This window comes from Drosophila novamexicana, unplaced genomic scaffold (genome assembly GCF_003285875.2).
Source record: "Drosophila novamexicana strain 15010-1031.04,08,12 unplaced genomic scaffold, DnovRS2.1 tig00000121-arrow-pilon, whole genome shotgun sequence".
Taxonomy (NCBI): domain Eukaryota; kingdom Metazoa; phylum Arthropoda; class Insecta; order Diptera; family Drosophilidae; genus Drosophila; species Drosophila novamexicana.
The window spans coordinates 3,049,316-3,065,652 of NW_020824773.1; the positions used below are offsets into that span (position 1 = coordinate 3,049,316).

The 16,337-nt window shown below is 40.9% G+C and overlaps 1 protein-coding gene across 2 annotated transcripts; it reads right to left on the reverse strand.

The window, feature by feature from the left end:
• Nucleotides 1-6,265: 6,265 nt before the first annotated feature.
• LOC115758099 lies at nucleotides 6,266-10,501 on the reverse strand. 2 transcript variants are annotated; one of them, XM_030698624.1, is made up of 6 exons: nucleotides 10,175-10,501; nucleotides 8,962-10,112; nucleotides 8,048-8,449; nucleotides 7,584-7,868; nucleotides 6,849-6,949; nucleotides 6,266-6,528 (listed from the first exon to the last, which is right to left on the reverse strand). In XM_030698624.1, exons 1-6 carry the CDS (start codon nucleotides 10,351-10,353, stop codon nucleotides 6,370-6,372), a joined length of 2,277 nt encoding a protein of 758 aa, XP_030554484.1. In that variant the 5' UTR covers nucleotides 10,354-10,501; the 3' UTR covers nucleotides 6,266-6,369. The 2 variants fall into 2 exon arrangements, with proteins under 2 accessions (XP_030554484.1, XP_030554483.1); XM_030698623.1 differs by having other exon boundaries at nucleotides 7,584-7,874.
• Between the last annotated feature and the right edge of the window lie 5,836 nt (nucleotides 10,502-16,337).

Here is a 16,337-nt window from a genome sequence, read left to right on the forward strand (position 1 = left end):
AGTATAAACTGAGATCTTACGATTAACACCCTTTAAAATCCTTTGGTTCGGTAGTTCATGTAGTTTGTTTTATTTAATGATGACATGTCGAGACATTATTATATTTATGTCTAGTTCGAGTCGGCGCCATCTGCTTGACTTCACACCGTCATGTCATTGTCTCGTCTCGTAGTGATTCGAAAGAAATGTGCGGATTTAATTGGACGCTTTCCCTTTGTGTGGAGGCATATTAGGCTGGGCCGTGTTATCCTGGCATAATCCTTGTTAAGTTCTTAATCGATTTGTGTCTGCTGTGAGCACACAAGGTGCGCCTTGGATACGCTATAACTCGCTCATACTGCGCCCTCTTCACCTCAGTGGACTTGACTCAATTACGATTACGACACCGCAACGCAAAGGGCAAAGAGCAGTTGGTGGCTGCGGGCCGGCATCCACCGGGGTGCGGGCACCTTGAATTTCTCGCTCGATTCCCAATGACGTTGCGATATTTTCATAAATTATTTAAAGTATGTCAATATTTGTTTCGGTTGTTGGTTGATGCCAATGATGATGACGAGGCCGTTGATGAAAGGACGAATAGCAAGGACAGCCACAGCCAGAGCCAGAGCTACAGCTACAGCAACAGGATATACGCATTTGGGGCTTCTTTATTGAACTTTAAATTAGTTTTATTTGGCCCTCGCACGCGTTTCCCCCAAAAACAAACAACAAACTTAATTGTAAATGACAGCGAAATAAGATGAGAGCCAAACAAAAACAAAACACACAAAATATAAAACACACACACAGCGAAAAATAATAAAAGCTACAAAATGGCGTTACAATTTGTATAATAAGTCCTGTGCCCCCAACGACGAGTCCTGCAAAATGATAGCAGCCAGCGCGTTAAATATAATGAAATAAGCTCATTAAAATGATGAGCCCTGAGCAGGTGGCGCTGCGCAGAGATCACAGGGTATACACGAGCTGGCAGGCTGCGATTTAGAGATGTGCGTAAATGCAAAAAGCGAAAGAGCAAAAATGAAAACGACTTACTTTGGCTTAGCATGACTAAAGTCGGCTTAAGACGGCTTTTCGTTATATTGCCGAGTATATTGCGATTTAAGATAACCATTTTATTGTTCTGTTAAGCTTGACTTAAAAGAGAACGCCTTTACAACCGACCCTGCTCTGAGTCTTAATTCTTCTTAATGAGGGATTAAAAGTTTCCATATTTTAGTCTGATGCTTATTTTGCAATCCCAGCTAAAATTATTATTAAAATATATTTAATTTTAGGGTTATAAACTTCATTTGAAAATAATGTTTGATAGCTTGGCTTTCGGCTAAGAGGTTCGAATCCTGTCCACTTTCAAATCGCTTGGACTACCCAATTTCTTAGAATTTAAATGATAAACAATACTTAATCTACTTAAGTAATTTTTTACTGTCTGCGGATTCTAATCATAAAGATCTACCTCATATCTCTAGAGTGTTAAACATTTTTCTACAATTTCCACTTTCTTCTACTCCTCACATTTTATTAATTGTTGAAGTTTCTTTGCTGAATTCAGTTGAGTTTTTCTTAATTTCATACTCTCCTCTCTTGGTCGTTACATAAAAGATATCCAAAAATTTGACTCGTGCTCAATCCCGCGTCCATCTCTAGCTGTGATTGCCTGCTTTATGGTTGCCATGCCATTTGGCTGCCCATTTGCTTCATCAATCAGCCCAGGACTGAGTCCTGAGGCTGGCGCAGTGTCAACTTAAAGTTAATTATGAAAGTTTTGCGCTTGATTGATTCTCGCACCCATTGCCAACGAATCGGAGAGAGAGAGCGAGAGAGAGACTGAAGAAGACACTAAGAAATCAGAAAAAGATTCACTCGCTGATGCACTGAAGCGTGTAATCCGGTCATGTTGCTGCCCCACGGCTGACTGTGATTGACATCGGGCACTTAACGCATTTTTCTGTCGCCCCCAAAAGTAGACACCAGCTCCAGCCAACACGCCCCCATCAGCACAGTTCGCTGCCTACTTGTTGTGTGGGCGCCCTGCGGCCGCTGCTAATGAGCCGCAAGTGCGCAACAGCTGAGCATCAGTCGCATGAGTTGGCAGCATGTGAATTCGTATCTGCCAGTGCTGCCAACTGTAGCGAAAGTGAGCCTGCTGAGCTAATTTTTATTGCTTGACGCCTTGCAATTCTCAACCAGTTTAAGTTTGCAAAGAGGTCGAAAAGCTTATTAGTAAAAGTTTGTAAATTATGTAAGCTGTTGTTTGTTAAAAAAAACTTTTTTTATGTTGGCTATCAGTAACGGGATTTTGTATTGAAACTGTGGTACTTTATTTTTAAGTCGAGTCGTTATATACCTTCGATATACTTCGATATATTATACATTAAACTGCCCACCCAAAGTAAAACACCGTGTTGAAAAATGTTGTGGCTTTGTCCTTTATAATGCTTATATAGTTTGTGTATGACAGAGACAGATACATATACAGAGACAGATCACAATAGTAAAAAATTGCATTTGATCTCCATGTTTAGTTCGGTTCGAAAAGTTTCTTTTCGTATCTTTATGCAGACTCAGCTTTGTGACATCAGCACATTTACTTCAATTTATTTTGGTTTTGCCATATTTCATTTTTGATTTCATTAAACACTATGCAACAAATTCGTTGAAAGTTTTGTAGCTTAAGCACTTTGGAAATTGACAGTAAACTGCGCTACGAAAAAATAGTATTTCAGAGTTTTTGGTAATTGCATAGTTTCGATTAAGTTATGCACGTTGTCAACAGTTTTACTTGTTGCATAGTTTGCAGTGGAAAAATATATATGTATATACAGTTATGCCTTTGGCTGAGGTCGGATGGACTGCGAGAAGCGAATAGAGAAGCGCAGCTTGATTTTAGTTGCGAAAGGCGACTTGTAAGCCATACGATTTAGGTGGAAAAGTATCCTCAAAATCAATTTCAATTGCGATAAAAATTGTACTTGTTGTTACGCTTCTGCGTTTGTTCTCCTGCGCTAAGCTCATTAAAGGATAAGAGCTGAAGGAAGCAATTAAAGTAGCATATAACTTTTTTTTTATTTTCTTTAATGTCTTGAAAATGTGCTGGGCGCAGCGAGTTTTATTGCTTTTCAAGCAGAAAAGCGGAGTTTACTTCTTATCGGGCTTCTCCCTTCTATAAATTGATTTCCAAGTGCCTTGCTCAACTTTTTGAGATGCCTGTTTTAACGTTATTCTTTTCTTTCTTCAGTGTTTCTTTCGCTGCCCGTCGACACCCTCATTTGCTTCTCTTTACTTCTTCATTTACGTGCTACGCTTCTCGCTGCCACTCTGAACTCAGCCTTGAGCCTCTTTCGATAGCGCGATAAATACTAGTTTTATTAATTGAATGCTTAGATAAATGTTTAAATATTGTTTTCAGTTTTACACAAATACATATATATGTACATTCATTGTAAGAGTACACAATAAATTCGGTGGGCATTTAGTTAGCTTTGATTTGAATTTATGCTTTGCGAGAGAGTTTTTCTTGTTGCGTAAATCAAATTTAAAGCCGCCGCTTGGGACGTTACACGCAGCGTATGCGCGATTCAGATTGCGTATACGCCTTGTTTGTACATACATTTATATGGTACTTTTTGCTCTTTTTTTTGTTTTGTTGAGTTTTTAGGTTTTAGCGCTGCTTTTGTGTGTGTTTATGTTGTTGACGTGGTTTTTTTTGCGCACTTTGCAAACTGCTGCAAATTAAAAGTTGGGCCAAGCGAAACTTTTTATTTTCATATTTTCATTTTCAGCTGCAGTCGAACCAACATTAAAGTTGAGCCAGTGCATTTGTGTGTGTGTGTCTGTGTGTGTTTGTGTGATTGTCTGCCAAATGATAAAGTGCACTTGAGAAAGCTGTGAGTGAAGGTTAAACAAAGACAAAGTCCTGGCTAGTCCTGTGGCAAGCTGCTCGTTAGCTCCATATACAATGTGCGAATACGAAAATAGTTAAATGTGTGTGCGTGTGTGTGTGTGTGTTGGTGTGTGTGTGATATTTAAAGTACCTACAAATAGAACTCTGACTTACGTATGTAAATATATTTGTTTTTAAGCGCACGAGTTAAGAGGATAGAAAGACAGCAGGCAGCCGCAGTGTAAATATTTTTCTTAAACATTTCGCATTAGATATTCTAAAAGAGAGTTACATAAATATATGTATGTATATATAGATATATATATATATATAGAGTTTTTCCATTTGTTTTTTTGTTTTTTACTAAATTCAGTAACATTTTAGGCTTAGTTAATAAACAACAGTCAACATTTAACAGTCATTCCGATATGAGTTTCATTTGCATTTGTATTTTGTTTGCTTGGAAGAGATTTCATTTTGTATGTGTGTGTGTGTGTTTGTATATGTTTGTTTTGGTAGCTTACCAAGTTTCAAGTAAATTTTGATAAAGTTGTCGCTCATTTGGAAAATATACATATATAATTATATGCCTTAAGCTTGTCGTCTAAGTACTCAAAGGAGCTTTAATCATAAATATACAGTTTAGTTAAACACACACCTAACAATGTAAATTTTCTTAAAACACACTCATATTAGTACTTAAATATTTCTGCTGGATTATACTTGAAGCATCTTTTCGTTTTTTGTTTTTGTTTTAAGAAAAAAAATTGACAGCACATTATTGAATTAAACATTTTTGTCTTGCCTTGGAACACATAGAAATATACAATTATTTTAATTATATTGTACGCATATGTGTGCGAGATCTAACAATACTCCCCACCAGAACCCATCTTGCAAAAATCTTAATGCCACGCGTCGCGTCTGCTGCTCGCTGTTATCAGCTCTGGCACCAAAAAGTAGGTGCGCTCGGGGCTATGCCAAGGCCAGACGCTCGAACTGGCGATAACTGCTGCCTGCTGATGTCTGGGTCTAACTGGCAAACCAATCAAAACATCCGCTATAAACAAAACGCTACAATCGCCAAATCGGGGGCCTGACCGCACCAGCCAAATGCCACTGACTGGGGCGTTATACGAGTCTGTGATAAGTTTTTAAAGGTATCAAATATCGACATCGCATGTATCGCTATCTGTTTAAGCCTAACCTAGTGGCCTTTTAGGTCATGTCCCTGTCAAAATGCATGTCAGTTGACCATAGATTCAACATTACAGTAATAAGAGTCAATGTAAGTTGACTAGAATTGATTCTAGATTCTGAGCGTGGATCATTTACTGACCTTCTACTCATGCATATGCGAAAGTTCATCTAAATGACCTACAAGCTAACCCAGCTTAAAGCGAACTCATCTAATACCTATCTAACTCCTGCCAAGGTCACATTTGTTAATCAGTAGTTATTCCATTTTCTTAACCAAGCTTACTTAAGTCTATTTCCCCATTTCTGTGTCTAAGTTCTTGTCAGTTGACCAGAAGCTTGGCGAGCTTTAGACCAGGTCATTAAGAGTCAATTTGACGTACGACAAAGTCCATGTTAGTTGACTAATTAACTTCATTTTCTAAAATAAGCTTAGTTGACATACGTTAACATATTATCCTGTCAAAGTTCAGGTCAGTTGACCAAAAGCTTACCACAAGTATACGCAAATTTTCTCTCTCTCTCATGCTTTTTTCTCTTTACATCATTCTGCCCATGTTTCCGTCAATGTAAGCCGTTTAAAAATAAAAGCAGCTTAAGTTCCGTTTACTGCAAAGCTTAAGTTGACCAGCAGTTATCTCAGAATTTCAATTAGGCTTAACCTGAATTAAGTTTCTCATTTTCCTGCCAACGTAAATGCTTGTTGTTAATCCCAGCCCATAAATCAATTAACAGCAAGCTGAGAAAATGGAATCTATTTTGAGAATATGCCAAAGTAATCGTCAACTTTGACAAGCACATGAGAATCGAGCCTTAATATTATGGCAAATACTACCAATTGTCTGCAACATGATTTATAACATTTTCTGCTCAACACCTGTTCTCAAGTTTAATCCACAACCCGCACATATACATACATATACTATAGGTTTATATCGTACACAAATTGGCTGTAACATATTTTGTTTTTCTTGTCTCAACATTCATAATAATTTGTATATGTTTATAATACTCGTAAAAACGCCTTTAAAAAGAGAACATCAAAACATGCAAGCTGAGCATTGGCTATATAATACGAATATATATGTTATATGGTTTATATGGTATATGGGCTTTATAGGGAGCTTGTATACATACATATTTTTTTATGCATTCTTTTACATTTTTAAATGCTAGCAAAATAATTTTTTGTTTAGCTCTGTTTATTATTATTATTTTCTTTTTTTCGGCTATTGATTTGTTGCGCCTGCTTGTTGGGGAAATTTTCTGTTTCAAATTTTCCAAGTTTTTTATAGCACATGAAGATTTTCACAGCTTTTGGATTTGGAAATGTCGCTAAGGCAAATTTTTTGTAGGATTTCCTTGGCCAGATGCAGCGAAATGTGAGTGCGTGAGGTTTTCATCTTCGATGAGGTAGCTTTCTTCTCGCGCGTCTCCTTAAGCCGCATCTGTAAATGTAACATGTGTATCGAAAAATTGTAGCCCCTCGCTCGATGGCCCAGTTTTAATAACATTAACGTGTCCGTCTAGCCGGCTCTACTCAATTTTCATTAATTAGTGAACCGATGCGAAAGGCTGTACCACTAAACCACTAAACCAATACCCGAACGCCATTCGCTCTGCCGCTCACCGCAAATCCATTTAAGTTATTTCCTGCACAATTTTCGCATGCATCAATGAGTTGCGTGTATTTCGCACCTAAACCGGAATAACCGCAAAGCCGATCCCACCCTGAACTGAGCTCCAATCCAACCCCCTCTGCGCTTACCTGCTTCAGTATGCCGACTAGCAGCTCATCGACATTGTGCTGTATGCCGCTGGACGTCTCAATAAATTTGGCATCGCGTGAGGCGGCCAATGTTTTGCCCTCTGTGGCCAAAAGTGAAACATGAAATATGAAATGAGAAATGAGAAATCATAATTAAGTCGTGGGATTTCCGTTACAGTCCTGCCTAGGCTCACCCTACTTGCTAGAGATGGGTGCGTGTTGATTGGAGTTGTTGGAGTTCCACAATATTTAGTACGAATTGAACTAGTTCTTAAACGAAATATTATCAAATATTTATTACTCCTGTTTAATCTGCTCTTACTCTTTATACTCACAAGTACTTTAAATATATTATTAAACAGGCTTCAATACTCATAACTACTTAAAAATAAAATATTCATTGGAACCGTTTTCAATACTCATTAATACTCATACGCATTTTAAATATTCTTTATAAACTCAACACATACCCATCTGTATTTATACTTACGATATTCGTCAATTTTCATATTTACTCTTAAATATATTCTATACTTTTTACTTATCATCAATACTCATAAGTATTGAAGAAACTTATTAGTACTCATTAATACCCATCAGCTCGTTTGTAGTACTTTGCAGTACTTGTTTGAATCTGTATATTTTATATTCTCCTTGCACTTCATTTCAATGTGTCGTGTTTAATCGTATCGTTTGCCATCTCTATTTATAATCCGCTCAAACCCAATAACTTACCCTGTGTCGTGATAAGCCGTGCACGAGCCAGGTCCGCCTTGTTGCCCACAAGTATGACGGCCTTATCCTTGGTGTAATTCTCCTGCCACAAATAGTTGATAATCTCCTCGGCAATGCGAAAGGAGCCCTTGTCCACCACAGAGAAGACCACCACGCAGCCATGCGGCTCATATGTGGACAGGGAATTTTCCACGCTCATCTCAACGCTGGGATGATCGATGAATACCATGTCGGACTCCTCATCATCGAGCAGAACGCTGACCGTCTTCTCGCCGAACTCATCGTCTAAAACTCAGATCAGAATTAAACTCTATAGACGCAAGCGGAAACCAGCGGCATGGGATCGACTGTGGATCATACGACACGCATAGGTTCCATCTAAGGGTAGCAATAACTACTCACTCTGTGCACTCCGCCCCGATCATCTGGACAGATGGCTGGACCGTCAAGAGTTATCAACTTACCTAGGCTCGCATCGTAGGTGTGCATATACTCCGAGGTCATGAATTGATTGACCAGCGCCGTTTTGCCCACGCCCGCATCGCCCAGCATGACGACACGATAGCGTGCCGGCGGGGGCGGCTCCATATTCTCCGATTCGTCCGGCGAGGCGGGCAGCGAGTCCACGTTCGCATAGCCTGCACCACAGCAGCTGCCCTCAAACGGCGAACGTTCGCTGGCCCGACTGTTGGTGGAATTAACACTTGTGTTGCTGCGCGAACGGCGCGAAATTATCGAGTCCCCACAATTGACCACGTTGCCTTTGCTGATGGAGAAGTGGCGCAGCCGATAGAGATCATCGCTGGCCCGTGGATTGTACGGGCGCTCCGGCAGCGAGCATACGCGCGGACGTACATGATCGGGAACTAGTAGAGGGATGAAATTAGATTCCTTTTATATATATATTTGTTATCATGTTGATTGATTGATTGACTGAATGAATATAAGAACTAGTTAGCTGTATCATTTGCTCTGCTTTACTTTTCCGAGCTTAGTGCACACTTTGAAATATTTCTTCTGCAGGGATGAACAATGGGTCAAAATATTTGTATATACGTTTTTGTTTTTCATCCGATCACCATAAACTTATTTTATGAATCTTCATTGGATAAGTAACATTCCGATCGTTTTCAACTGACACAAAACTAAAAACGTTTTCACCTGTTTTAACAAATTCACCCCTCCTAACGGAAAATACGCGGAAAAGTCAGACTTTCCATAGATCTTATGAAAAATGTATTGTTATTCCTTTGTGGCCACTGGATGGAATTGAGTTAGTAAATTTTAATTATTTCACGGCCAGAATATGGGTGGAATAGCAAAACACTTGACCCTGACAAAGCTTTCAAATTTCGATATTTAAAAAAGTTTTACCCACCTGGAAGCTCCAAAAAGTTGGAGGTGCGTCGCTGTCGTCCGCGATTGGAGCTCTGGAAGGCCAACGGTCCGATGTCATCGTTGGAGAATATGGAAGCATTCGAGCAGGCGCTCTTCATGGACTCGCGTGAGCTGCGCCGACTGGCCAAGTAGGCAAGCCCACCCTTAGAGCTACCCCTGCGCCGCGGCTTGTACTCGACAGCATCACGCTTGGGCTTAGACGGCTTACAGCCGCTGAGCTCATGCTCGGCATCCTGGGTCAGGTCACTTGTAGATTTGCGATAGCGCAGCGAGACAACGCTATCCGAGCAGGTGCGATCCAAGGTGGAGTGTGAACTGTGCAGCACCTGATACCCTGGATTCGAGGTGATGTTAATGGCATGACGGCGCTGGCGATGCAGCTGCTGCTGCTGTTGCTGTTGGCCGCCTGCATCCGTGTCCGTGTAGCTGAAGCTGGTGGTGGTGGTGGTCACCAGCGTGCTGTTCGTGTGCTGTGTCTGGCTCTCTCCCGACTCCATCGACAGCTGTGTGCACTCTGTGACGCACGAGTCCCGCTTCAGAGTGAAGTAGCTGCCACTGGAGTAGCCCGTGGATATGCCTGCCGCTGCTGCCGCTGCCGTTGCATTCAGGCAACGTGCATCGATTTTGGTTATTACCGGCAGCTCCCATTCATCCCGCCGCCGCTTGCTACTGCCTTGACTGGTGGTTAACTGCGGCCGCTGCTCCAGCTGCTGAGGTTGTGCCCGCATTAGCTTCTTGGAGCCCTGACGACGCGGCGAGCTGGGCGGCTCATAGTACAGCGAACCATCGTCCGGCGATATGGGCTCATAATACTCAAATTTCTTGCCCAGTGCCGACTGATCCATGCCAGCGCCTGGACTGACTGCATCGAAAACAAATTTGCACGGCGATTTGGGACTGCGCATCGCTTGACCGCTGAGCAGCGAACAGGAATCATCCATGGAGCCCGAGGTGGGCGTTTGATAGTATGAGGAGGGCGTGGAGCTGCTTCCCTCATCGCAGCTGTCATTCGCATAGGTTGTCGTTATCTTCGGGCTACGCGGCGGTGGCGGATCATAGCTGCCATAGGCATAGTTGCTACTTGACTGTGTGGGCGTGGCATATACCGAGGGCGGCGCCGCATGGTAGCTTCTGTGTGGCGAGTCCAGTGTAAAATTGTTGCTTCAACAACTGCTTCGAACTGGTCGACTCACCTGGGCGATTTGGGCGTGGCGCCTTTATACGGCAACGGATTGCTGGCCGCACGCGCTGGCGTCTTGTGTCCACCATGTGTGTGTGTATGTGTATGTGTAGGTGTATGTCCATGAACGCCGTAGCCCGTGCCGGCGGCAGAGGCATCGCCGCCATCCCAGCTATGCTGCTGCTGTGCCATATTTACCAAATGCTGGCGAGGATTGGGCGTGGTTCTGCGAGGGTAGATTTACTGCGGCAGCTGCTGTAAGTTGAATGCCACTCATGTGTAAATATCATGGGCCATTACTCAACACACACACACACATGCACACACTCGCACGCAGTGGGCAAACATAATTTATGGTTTTATCTTTATTTAATAAAATAATGCAAACTAAAATAAAAACTAAAACTCATAAAAGGGCTCTACTGAGTGCCACATCACCCCCACCCCTTCCCTCTTCCACCCTCCAATAGCTGTACACATTTTCAGCATTAAATGCCTCGCGTGTGTCAGCAAATTGTTGTGAAATGTACGTTCATCTCACTTTAAGTTGACAGCCCAAGTGGCCGTGGTTAGCCCCGAGACACCCACGCCCACAGCGATCCAAGCCCGCCCTCTTTCCTCCTCACCACCTAACTGCCAGCCCCTCTTGCGGCCTGTATTGGTGGCCTGTATTAAGCCAAAGCGTTCGCGCTGCAAGCTTCCCAGCCATGTTGCATGCAACAGTTTCTCTTGCTGTGCGTTAAAAATTAATGTTATACCCTGTAACACATTGTAAATGGGTTAAATTGGTTGTATAATTGTTGTCCATCTACGAATATATATATGATTGATATGCATATATGCACAAGTCGATAGATATCGCAATTTCGCCTCAGTATTTCATTAAAATCGATACATATCGAGTTTTCAGAATTGATTTATTGATTGTATTGCTTTGATACCGTTCTGCTAGTTGAGCACACACGACTAGAGCACTCTTACCGTTTTACTTGCTTTGGCTTCGCAATTTGCCAACTCACAACAGACCGCACACACCTACACACCTTTCACACACACGCTGGCACACACAGACACGCTGTCACACACACCTGCCACACTTTACTTATTGTATTGGCTACAAAAGATTTGTTCGAGAAGTTTTCTCAAGCAGTTTGCAGCAGTTGCTTAACTTGAGTCGAGTCTGCGACTGACTCGAACTCAGCTGCGTCTGCCGCTTTTGCCACTGACTCAGGTGTAGTAAGTTGTCCAGTTTCTTACGACATTACCTGGGAAAGTGTTGAGCATTTTGCAGTATGACTGAAAGTTCTGGTGAGGGTAGCTGTCAACTGATTTTCTTTTGATTGTAGCACCAAAACGCCCATACAAGCTATTTGTACTATAGTTTTATGACTGTCTGCTCCCCGGTGTCAATAAAAGCCGGACTGAATGCTTAAGCGTAGAGGGTTTTACCGAAAGATATCCTGTAATTAGTTTTGGGGCTGCAAAAAAGCTGCTCTCGTATATTATTGAGTTTGAGACGAAATGCAAGAGCTTGCTTAACCTTTTGCATCAGATCATGTAAAGGGACAGTCGAGTGGCTTCTACAACTAATCCTGAATACATAGGACTGTTTTGCTAGACAACTCTCTTATGCCCCGTTTTACTAATTATGTTGTTTCAGGGTATGAACGAGAAAAATAATAATAATATTAATCCTGACATAAAATTGCCCCGTCACTTACATGACGAAATCTAGTGTCTCATTTTATTGTCCAGCTCTTGTTCCAGCTGCTGTCCGCATGGCTCGTAACGTGAATCCCAACTGTTGCCATTCTCGTTTTTCGCATTGCTTTTGCAGCCACCTGACCCCCTCGCTGAAACTAACTTATCTATTGTCTGTGCCCCACACAAATAGCCGGACACCCACTCACTCGCCGCAGACACAGAACCGTGAACACAAAGCGTGAATACGTGTTCATATTGTAAAGCAAATAATATGAATGCGAATACGAATACGTACATATGTATGTACGTACAAATGAGTATTTATATGGTACCTGTTGGTTCTTATACAGACTTAATATGGTTTCCACTGGGAGTATATTACGCTTGGAATAGTTTTGCCATGTTTACGTTGTGCGAGATTAAATGCGAAAAGCATGACAGACATATAAAACTGGGCTAAAATCTATTAAAGTTGCCAAAACATTGCTGTTAACTTTCCTATTAGTTTTCTCTCTGGGTAGAAGGTTGTTTCAACGTTTTTCTTGAATGTCAAAGTTGATCGAAGTTTCGGCCTATTACATTCTCGATCTATCCATGTTTGTTTTTGCTCAAGCCTACCCAAATGTATTTTTTCTGAAATTTAAAGTATTCAATATATTATTGTATTAAATTATTTTCCTTACCCAAATAAAAGGGCAGCAGCATATTAGGCTCGTACTACGCCGACCTATGAGCATGAGCAAGCTTTTGGACCTAATTACAGGGTATTTCGCAATAATTTTCTGCATTTTGTCAATCGTTAGCTTGGGAAATACGTAACCAGGCCTGTTGCCATCGCAACCAATCATAACCAGATAGACAGAAAGGAACAGGTGGAAAGCAGTAGGAGGGTCAGGACTGTGACATAGATGGAATAATCATGAAAATGTTGAATAGAAAACAGTTCAGATTCGTTCAAGACCAGCCAAACGCATGGACACAACACTTTTGGCTGTGCAAATTCTGTGGACAGCCAACAACAAATCAATGGGATAAAAACCATCCCAACTAAGCAGCTTCAGCTTTCAACTGTCTGCCAATAAAGGCGTGTGTCAACTCACATTCAACTGGTCTTCATTTTGGGTTTCTTTTGGCATTATTTGTATTGTATATGCATGAATGATACATCTATGCCCAACCCCAACCAGAAGCTATCTCGCACAAAAGCTTCGGTTGTGGCTTATGTCATTGTATTTTATGCATTGAATTTGAAAGAATTTTAACTAGATTTTAACTAGGCAGCAGTCGGGTTTATCAAGAAGTAAAAGCTTATGCATGACAATAAATTTAGCTTTAGCTTTAACTTAGCTTTAACTGTAAAGGCTAATTCGCTCAACCAATTGGTCTATCAGTCAGATTGCCTTTGATGCTTGAAAGACAAAGTTAGAGTTAAATAATTGATGAAATGTCGACTGAAGCAACAAATTGGTGTAAACCACAAACTTTTAAAGGTTATACAGTAAAACAGCGCTATAGTGCCTTGAATACATTATATACTCTTTTCTGGTCTTTGTATACAGTAGTACTTCCTTACGATGAACTTGTTGCTTATAATAATTCATTTAGATTAATATTGTACCACTTAACTTTAAAATAACGTACTATAAGCAATAGTACTGTTTTACTATGCAACCAATTTTTACAGTCTTTCATCTCTATAGTGAACTAAATGACCAAATGAAGGCTTTAAAAACATTTCGTCATTTTTTAAAATGTTTGCTGTGAAACTTTACAATTACAAACTTAAAGAAGGCCTTGAAACATTTTGTAATAGCCAAAAGACTCTTGAAGAGTTCCAACGATTTTTTGTGATAAAAAAAGGCAGGCAACAGCCAAAAGTTTCGAAACATCCCTAAAGTCCACTAAAGAGGCTTCAACAATTTTCTGTGATAAAAAAAATGTAATAGGAAAAGCTCTCAAAGTTCCTTTCAATGAAAAAAAGTAGTTATGCAGGGCTAAAAACGTTTTTTATTATTTACATTTAAAAATCTAGTGACAGCAAAAAATTTGTGCTTTGGCATTTAGTAGCAATTTTTTTTTCTAAGAAAAAAAAAAAAAATTTGAACAATTTGTATTGCACTGTTTCGTAGAAATTGCTGAAATGTATTTAAATACTATGAGCTTTTTCCGATGAAGTGATTTTCAAGGATATAATCAAATGATTTATGTAAAGAAGAAGAAATGCTAATACAAACCTGCCTGAACATTTAACTATGGAAACGGAAACTGCTTTTACAATTACCCAGTTTCTACAGATAGGTTTGTCGTAATGTAGCTCGACTGTAATAGGATATTATGCACACTTTCGATCCAAATAACCTGAGGGTCAAACCGACTGAAACTGATTTGATTTAGCGTACGATTTGTGTGGGTAGAAAAGGCAGTCGCATGAGGGCCAAAAAAAAAAAAGGGTGAGCACGAAAAGGATTTGCATATTTGAAAGACTCGACTGAATTGACAATGTAATTTGTGTGAGTATTACGCGTGCGAAATGAAATAGTTGGCTAGCAGTCATCAAAAAAAGTTCAAATGTCTGTGAACTCCAGCGCAAACTTTGCGTCTGCTGCCTTATGAGTATCAGGTCCCTGTTAACATCCTGGAGTGTAATGAACTCAAGTGCATTTCTTGCAGCTATTAAATTGTGGTTAGGCATACACTCAGAGAAAATAAGGGAATAATATAAATTTAAGCAGAAGTTTAAACTTTAAACAAGTTCTACATATCTTGAGATAATGCCCTAATTCAAGGCTCAGATACAGTACTTAGCATAAGTGAAATGTTGACCTAAAGCTTATTTCAAGACTGCAAATTCCTCTAAATTGTTATTCCATTCTAGATACAATAATCAGAGACATAATTGAAGCCATTTTCTACTTTAATTAAGAGCGTTTTATTATTATTTCTTAATGTTAAAGTGTATTTTATGAAATCTAGCATACTTTTTACTCAATCTAAGAAGAGGTTTATTATTTCTCTGAGTGCATAGCCACTTTAGCTCACACTTTAGCTGGTATTTTGTGGTCTTTCCTGGACAACCCTTTTAGTAAACTTTGCTTAATTACATGCCCGCACCCGTTAAGCACATATTTAACACCCACACACACATACACACACACACATTAAGCAAACGTAAATATTTTCTCAGCAGCCACACAATGCTGTTTCTGCTGTTGCCCCCTCCTTAACACACGCCTCTGCACCTAATGCCAAGCTCTGACCAGCACTTGGCTACAGAATTAGCGTTTGTTGTAAAAATAAATGCGTATGCATGTCAGTGTGCTTGTGTGTGTGTGATACTGTATGTCTGTCTATGTGTACGAAGTGTATGGCCAAAGCATAAACAAGGAAAGTCCATAAAACACTTAGGATCAAACAATATACCAGAGACATCAGGAAACTGTAGCCTATTTAGCGGCGCCCTGTGCGATTCGCTTAGCGGTTAAGGCGGTCTCTGGTCAGCTGCTCGGTTCAAATTAGAATTGTGGGCCAAAAGTCACGTTCAGAAACTTAGTTATTAGAGCAGCCCTCATGCCGCCGGCCCGTCGCCCTTAGCTGTCCCCCCGGCGTAGTCAATCGATTTTATTGCCACACATAATTCTTGGCGCGCGCCATTTGCGCAAATCTCATGTTGATGGCATATTAAGTGGGGAGCAGTTTCTTTCGGCGGCCAATTTGCTTTTAAATGCGTCATTTGCGGACTGCCGAGGGAGTGCTAGGGAGAACAGTGACAGGTGGGCAACGTTTTGTGGCAATTTACGTGTTATTAGACGCGTCTGGCGTCAAAGTTGGGCGCGAGGATTAGCAATTAAGCGAGTGTCCTGTGTGCGAGGCATAAGCGCAACAAGTGCCAACAGGCACAACACGCATAATCCCAGCGTAAAACACACCTCCACACACACACACACAGACACACAGATAGACAGGCATACACACACAGACACATAAGCAGACATACACACAGAGTGGCAGATGAAGCGCGCGTGTATTGGTGAGAGGCAGCGCATAAATCAACATGTCAAATCGCAGCTTAGCAGCATTCACACTCACACACACACACCCACACATACAGCTCACATAACTGTACAACTGTTGAAATCAACTTTAATTTTTACCATTTTAAAAAAATGTATTTTCTCTTATTTTCATTAATTTTCTGCAAACACCGCTTGTTCTTAATTTCCCGAATTTAATTTTCTAATTGTCTCAATTGCGTTGCGACACTCGGAAAACCACGCGTTTAGCCGAGCAACAGTTTGCACAGTTTTTGTTGTTTTGTTGTTGTTGTTGTTGTTCTTGTTGTTGCTGTTGGCTGCTGCGCTGCACTTCCGTTTCCGCTTGAACGCGCGCTGCAACTGGTGCCGCTTGCTGGCTGCCGGAGAATATGGCCCGACCGAGCGCGCACGCAGCTCGAGCTGAACTGTGGCATGCCACGC